The 8,188-nt window shown below is 32.6% G+C and overlaps 1 protein-coding gene across 1 annotated transcript; it reads right to left on the bottom strand.

The window, feature by feature from the left end:
* Positions 1-275: 275 nt before the first annotated feature.
* LOC148198430 (AT-hook motif nuclear-localized protein 21-like) lies at positions 276-833 on the bottom strand. The gene has a single exon (XM_088115805.1). It carries the CDS (start codon positions 831-833, stop codon positions 276-278), a length of 558 nt encoding a protein of 185 aa, XP_087971931.1.
* Positions 834-8,188: the final 7,355 nt, after the last annotated feature.

The following is an 8,188-nucleotide window of genomic DNA, read 5'->3' as shown; positions in this document are numbered from 1 at the left end:
TGAGAATTACATTTGATAATATATATTTGATTTTATGTTAATCATTTTTCTTTTTCTTCTTACATCATACATATCTGAAAAACCTACCATTTTTTTTTCTAGGTATACATATATTAACTCATGACCAACTTTTCTATTTACGGCAAAAAGTTTCATCAATACTTTAAATACACCAAAAAACAGAATAAAATCAGTAAGCTTATAAGATGTACGATGTGATAAAAAAAAAAACACTCTATAATAGATATACATAAAATAAAAAACATATGTGTATATCATTGCTCATCACCAAAATTGTTATTCTTGTCATTTTCGTTATCATTATTGTCATTATCACCGTCTTCTTGACCTTCGGCCGAATACTTCAAAATGTTAGGGTTTGTATAGGTGGAGACTGTGATCTTAACATTCTCACCAGCAATGACTCTACCACCAACAACGCCACAAAAGACCTTGCCTCCAATGGTGGAGAGGTTGATCCCAAAGGACAAAGAAAGGGGAGGGGTGGCTCCAGGGTGAAGGGTGTACTGATTGCTGTATAAGTAGGAGCCGGTGAGGGAGACCAAGGTGAGTGGTCCATGGAGCATGAGATCAGGTTCACCATTGGTTGAAGATTGGAGAGTCACCTTGTTGATTTTGCCAGTGGCACTAATCACAGTAACACTAACCTGGTCCCTGCTTGCAATGTCAGATATACACTCCATCACATCACTGTTGGGAGCCACGTTAAAAGTGAAGACATTCACAGAGGACTCAGGAGATTCATCCATAGGAGAGGTGGACCTTGACTTCTTTTTTAACCCATTGGTTGGCTTTCTTGCGGGTGGAATCATTGGTAGAGACAAGTTGTGGTCAAAGTGAGTTTGTAAAACAAAACAAAGACACCAAATGTTTGTGAAAAGGTTCAAGGGGGATGGTTGATGCAAGTGAAATGTTTTGAAGTGAAATGGAAGAAAAAACTTGGTTGGGATGGTCAAAGCCTTGTATGAGGGGAATTTATAGTGTGGTGGTAATGAATATTCTTCTCTAAACTGTGTTCAGAGCTAAATCAGGGGCTTGTGAAAGTGGTTTCATGAATAGAAAGAGAGTGGAAAAAGGAGGTTTTGAAGTGAGTCTCTTGATCCAGACAAAAACGGTTTGGTCAGTTTTATAAAGAAAAGTAATATAATTTACGTTGGAATGGTAAAATATTTTCAGAACATTTATTGAAATTTATAGTAATTAAATCTTAATAAAGAATTATGTTCTAAATATACTTAACATAATTAAGTGAAGAGTGTTGATTATCTTTTTTTAATCTGTAAGTGTTTTATGTTCTGTCTAATTATATCAAAGTAATGTTTGACTCATTAATTACCATTTTGAAGTATTTTTAGGGTAGTGATTTATCTCAAACTCAATTCGAACTGTAATATTATATTACTTTTTAAAGAGAAAATGTATCCACTAATAGACATTTAACTATTTTTGAGCAAAATTGTCGCATGTAAATGTGGTTAATATAGAAACTGATATGCCTCTTAATCGAAATAAAAATCAAAGATTATCTAAATAATATTAATTGACAAAATATAATTACATGTTCATTGTTATACAATTTTTTTAATTTATTTAATAAATAAATAAATGTTAACAAAAACAAAATTGAGAATTATATTTGATAACATATATATATATATATATAAATATAATTATTGATGATTATATAATTAAATAAATTTATTGATGGTTATATATTTAACAAAATAAAATTATGAAATAAATTTATTAATAACTTATATAATTATTAAATTTCTTAAATTATTACTTACTTCATTAAAATTAATTATTAAACGGTGTGACTCATATTGTTCATTTTTAACTGATGTGTCATATTACTTTTTATTATTGTGATATATTTATTAATATTTATTAATTAATTTATAATAAATCTAATATGTACATATATATATATATATATATATATATATATATTTACGTGTATTTAAGTATAATAAATTTATTAATGGTTATATAATTATTAAATTTCTTAAATTATTAATTACTCATTAAAATTAATTATTAAAAGTTGTGACTCATTGTGCATCTTTAACTGAATTGTCCTATTAGTTATTATTATTATTATTATTATATATTTATTCATATTTTTTAATTAATTTATAATAAATTATATATATATACATATATATATATATATATATATATATATATATATATATATAAAATTGCCGGCGGTTTATTATAAAACCGCATATATTTTTATTTTTATTTGTAATTACTAAATATTATTGTTCTCCCGCCTTCCTTCCTTCATTTCTTCTTCTAATGCTTATGTATTTAAGCACTGATTTCCTCCCTCCCTGCTGCTTTTGTTAAATTTTCCCCCAAACCTCATCCCTGTCCCACAATGTTCTCTTGCTTCGTGTTCATGGAATTCCCCTGCTTGGGCTGAGCGTCGAGGTCGAGGTGACGAGGCGTCGAGGACTCTACTAAAGGGTACCCCTCAAACTCCTCAATCTTATCTCTACAATCTTCATGTTCTTTTGGTATGCAGTACCTCAAATCTACACACGATATCGGTTGGGGGAAGGACGGTAGCCATCCATTTCTCCATGGTCAGTCACTTAATTTCTGAAACCATTTTTTTCAAATTGAATGTTCTAGGGTTTTTATATTTTGGGAATTATTGAGCAATGTGGAAAGTCCGTTACGTATTTTTTTGTTTTCAACTATAGAGGTGTCATCCGTTTGGTGATTTTCATTAGCGATGTTTATAATCGTGGATTATTGTCATGATTTTTTTGTGATTCCTTATTCATTGTTAAATTTCTGATAGAGCTCCTAAGGTTGAGTCGGTTGAGTCTGAATGACTGTCTTGTGGATAAATAAAAGGTACTTTCAAACATTATTTCTGTCAAATTTTCTTGTTTTATATGAATTGTTATTGTTAAATGAATCAATCGTTAAATGAGCTATTCATGTTTGGGGTTTTGACTATATTTGGTTGAATGGAAATGGTGTAATGCAAACTTCATCTTTGCCTAGTATTAAGTGTATATTGAATAAACCTTTTTAGAGAAGCATGTTACCTAAAGAAACTAGAATGAACAATGAATTAGCTTATTCATATATTAAACTTAGCTTGAGCATAAATTGTTTTTAACTCATCCAGTAGCTGATTTAGTTTATGAGGAAATTTATTTCCCTTTTGTTTCTTATTTTCTTTTCAATTCTAATTCATTTTTAGTTAGACCTCTTGAGTGATTTATGTTCATGGTTTCTATTGGTTTTGTATTGGCTTTTGATGGCCTAATGCAACCATGAATTTGGAACGACAATGAGATCATTGGTGGAGTTTAAAAGTAACATATTCTATGCTTTTTGAATGTGAAAAGAAAGACATTTGACATTTAAAGTTAGACAGAGTGTTCCCATCTGTCATATATGAAACAAAAACTAGAACAAATAAATTAGTTGGTCCTCATACCTGGGAGGAATGAAGCATCCATCTGCTTTTGTGACCAAGTTAATCTACATATCAGAAAATTGGAGATAGAAATTATGTAGATTAGAAAAAAAAAACTTCTAATGAAAAACTATTCAACTGCTAAATTGTCTAAGTGGATTTGGAGTAGTTTGGACAAACTTCAATATAAAGACTTTTAAAAGAGAAAAATAAGAATGAAAAAAAGTAATGAGTTTCTTTTTAAGCTAACTTGGGTGATCCCAACTCCTTTAGGAATTTCCCATCCAAAGAAGTATCAACTTAGACTAAGACTAAGAAAGGGAAGTGAATAAAGACTTTCAACAAAAGCTCTTTCCTTATCTAAGTCTTAGATAGATTCTCTTTGCTAAAACACATTTGTATTGTTTTGTAGGTCACAAATAAAGGTTGGAAACCATGCCTATGCATCATAGGAGGCTTGCCAAGCTAAAGAGAGCAAAGGTGGCAAAGAAGCGAAGAATTTAGGCATTTTCTGGATTGGAACCATTACATTCCGGATTGGAAATGAATAGGAAAATGGCTTCCAGAATGAAGACTTAGCCCAGCCACCTACTGCTCACACCCAGCCAAAATGCACCAGAATCCAGCTTTTGAAAAATGCAGTTTTTAATATTTTTGGAATGGAACTTGCAGCCCAAGCTGAGTAGCATCTTAGATACTCTTCTTTAGTGATCTTAGAAGCTTGCAAAGTCAAACTTAGGCTCTTTCTTCACCTATAAAAGAGAGGTGAATCTCCATGTAAAATCTAACTTGAAAGATATATTGAAGTGTTGTTGAGATTACTCCAAACCTCTATACTTCGAGTTCACCTTCTAGTGCCAATTTCACACTTCTTCCTCTAGCTTCCTTCCCCTTTGGAAGGCCTTCTGAGCTTGAGAAACCTCACACACTCACCAAACCTCCACTGAATGATTCATCAAACACGTGGCGTGTACCATAAACATCCTTCACAACTTCATTCCACTGTGTCCATTTTGAGTTTGGGAGAGCTCTCACTTGAAGTGTGGAGTCGCTTCCATCATTTGGCATTAAGAGCCAACATGTCCACGCTTTTCTACAAGAGCTAAGTCAAGTTTTCACTTAGTTCTTCAATTTTGTCATGTGCAGTTTGTATGTTCACTGTTTCATCATTTTTTACATTTTTTATTTGATTCAATTCGTATTTTTTCTTGTTCTACTTGTGCCTTGAGTGTTCCATAGTATGTTTTCATCATTTTAATCGGTGCAATTCTTTTATTTGAGTTCAATTCAAGCTTTACTTTTCATTCCAGTTATGTCACGGTCTTGTGCAAAAAAAAATGTTGTAGTTCTTAATCTATCATCAAGTATTGAATCTGTTCAGCATTGAAATTTTTTTCGTTTTAATGAAGTTCAGTGCAGTGATAGCTATCCATGGATCATATAAAGCAATGAGACATTGTCTAGCTTTGATCACATGAGCTAAAGCATTGAAAAAAAATGGATATTGTTTCTCAAAAATCTGCATCAAAAGTCAATTTTGGTTAGATCTTGAGAAATTTGTTTCTGTCCAGTTTTATTGCTTCTAAACCTTGAGACAAGTTTCTTTAATAATATTACACATGTCTCAAGTAATAGCAACTCAAATTAATCATTGAATTGCAAAAGGTATGGTTAAGTTGATTTAAAAACTGGTGTTCAATTTTTTCACTGTTTCCATTTGAAGTTTTTCACCGTGCTTGATGTCCTTGTTGGAGTTTAGGTCATTTAAAATCTACTAGCTCAAATTCTATAGCTTGATATAGTCATTTAGGACTTCCTTATGCCTTGGATTGTGCCCCCCAGCTTTGCTTCTGTTGTTCTATTAAATCTGGTCCAATTTTGATTAAAGTGCTGCATAATTGGCTACAGCTAGTATGAATTGTTGAATCTGGTCATTTTTGGGCATTCTAAACGTTTGAACAAGTTTATTTGGCCATTTCAAAGTTGTGTGCACTTTTCAAATGGTCATTTTTAGGCCTATATTCACCCACAATCATCTCTTAAACCACCAAAATTGCCTTTAAAATGGAAGTGCACCAGTGAATTCACATTACAATCTATTTTCCAGTTGTTTCAATGTTTAAACATCTTTAAAATGATGATACAAAGTTTTTTGATGCATCAATTGAGCTATTGAATCACTTCCAATCAATTTTGGGTTTGAAACCACCATTTTCAATGTCATTTTCTGGTGCAGTGAGCATTTTAAGTGTTGTTTGACAATTTCAAATCTTTAATCTTCATTTCTGGATTGGCAAAAGCTGGTTTAGTGTTTCCAAATATAATTACAATATCAATGCACTGTAATACAATCATAAAAAGCAAAAGAAAACCAAGAAATCCAGTTTTGAACCCCAAAAATCAAAAATCACAAAATCTGCACTTCTTTGGGGACTTTCATCAAACAGTTGCGTTTTTATCAAACACCTCACTGCACTACTTTTGGCTCTTCATTTTTTATTTTTCTTTCTTGTTTAATCTGATTTAGTGCCTCTCCTAGGTTCCTTTTGTGTCCCTTCATTGATTCAAAACTTAAAAATACTTGAAATCAACTTGTTTGACCTCCAATTTGTGCCACCAAACTTGGTTTGCGACTTTGAATTCTGGTGCAGTGCATATTTTTGCTATGATTGGTTTAGTGTGTGGTAGGGTGCTGTGACATTTTGGTGAGGCTTCCAAGGTCCAGAATCCTTGCCCCAAGGAAGTAGCATTCTAGGGAGTGGAAGGGTTGCTGAATTGGACAAGGAGGTAGCTCTAAAAGTAGTAATTTGGCTTTAATTTTCAATAGCATTTCACCAACTTGGCACCACTTTTTCCATCCAATTTTGGCCAGCAACGTTGCAGAATTTTTACAGCAGCAGTCTAGTTTTTACAACAGCTTCATTTGTAACATGTTAAGCATAGCTTCAAGAGTTTTTCTAGCTTTGTATCACGAAACCTTTGTGGTTTACTTGGCTTTTCATTTTGCAACTCAAAGTGGCTTGGAAAAATGCTTTTTAAGCAATTTCAAGTGCATAATTAAACATTGTAATAGCTTAGTTTCCATTTCTTAGTGTGAAGGTGTGTCAAGGGGCTCAAAGTGTCACTTGCACTTTCACTTAAGACCACTTAGCATTTTGCATTTGCATTCCTTTACTTTACTTTGCTTACTTGAATTTTATGTTTTAAGTATTCGTGATACATAGGAGCGTGTTTCATTTAGCAAAACCTTCATTTGGTTTCTAAGTGCATTTCATCTTGCATCCAAAAAGATTTTGAAAGATTTCTACCTAGAAACTAAGGTAAGAAACAACCAAAGATACTCTGGCTAGGAAGGACAAGGTTCTTAAGCTTGTCCATTTGTGACTCACCTCTCCTTCCTAGGAGCTATTTGGTTCATTTTACCTCTAAAATCTTTCTATAAATCCTTCACCAAAAATCTAAAAAGGTTGTGAAAAACTTTAAGAAATAAAATGTCTTGTTATTCATATATGTCGTCTAGTTCATATAGGTCATCTAGGATTTATAATGGGAAAGAGAGAGAGAGAAGCGAAAGAGAGAAGAGAGGAAGCAGTAAGAAAAGAAGATGAGAGAATAGAGAAAGAAAAGAGAGGGAAAGAAGAAGAAGAGAGAAAGGAAAAAGAGAGACGAGAAAGAGAAAGAAGAGAAGAAGAAAAACGAAGAGAAGAAGAAAAGAAGAAAGAAGAGGAAAATAAAGAGACAAAGCAATTGCTATTGAAGGCAACTCCTACTCTTACCATTACCATGGAACCTAAAAGCGAAGGTTTCTCATTCTTTACTCCTTTTCCAATCATTGTGCACTCTTCAACTATTAGTTTTTCTTTTAAATCAATTATCATTCCATATTATGTGTAATCCTTTTCAAAATATGGCAATTCGAATATTGAGTTAATGTTACCCTTGTGGAAACAAGTAACACAAGATAAAAGTCCAATAACTTGGAAATATGGACTTCTAAATTTTTCCATGACTACTTCTAAGAAAATCTTTTTCGAAAATACAACCTCTTCATTTTGTCTTCTTGTTTTGTATTACATCCTTTTAATCATATTATTTTTTCCTATCTTTTGTAGATATATTTTTTACCAAGGAGGAAAACAACAATCAAAGTTGTGCTTCTTTCTTTCTTCCCGATTTAAGGACAAATCGATTTTAAAGAGAGAGAGGGAATGATGACAACTCCTTTAGGGATTTCTCATCCAAAGAAGTATCAACTTAGACTAAGACTAAGAAAAGGAAGTGAATAAAGACTTTCAACAAAAGCTCTTTTACTTATCTAAGTCTTAGATAGATTCTCTTTGCTAAAACACATTTTGTATTGTTTTGTAGGTCACAAGTAAAGGTTGGAAACCATGCCTATGCATCATGATAACGGTTGAAAATACCGTTATATGTGATGTAATTTGATACTAAATTCATCATTTTCTGCTTAGAAACTTGCTTAGAATCATGTTTTTCTGTTAAGTTGTGTGAATAAGAGAGTTGAGGTTGAATTTGATGGTTTTATGACTAACTCCCCTTGTTTTGGCAGGAAATGAGATAATATGGAAAACAGAGATGAAGTGCCAAGGAGATGGAGCTCAGAAAGGCCTGGAAAAGCACTAGAAGAGAGGAATGCTCGAAGCTTGGGAGCCCCGTTTGGAGGCTTAAGCGCAGAAAGTGTCGCTCACCGCCCGGGCGCCC

Source organism: Vigna umbellata, chromosome 5, assembly GCF_029865625.1.
Source record: "Vigna umbellata cultivar VRB3 chromosome 5, Vumbellata_1.0, whole genome shotgun sequence".
NCBI classification, from domain to species: Eukaryota; Viridiplantae; Streptophyta; class Magnoliopsida; order Fabales; family Fabaceae; genus Vigna; species Vigna umbellata.
The sequence above is the reverse complement of the archived record's forward strand: the minus strand, read 5'-3'. Positions and strand labels throughout refer to the sequence as shown.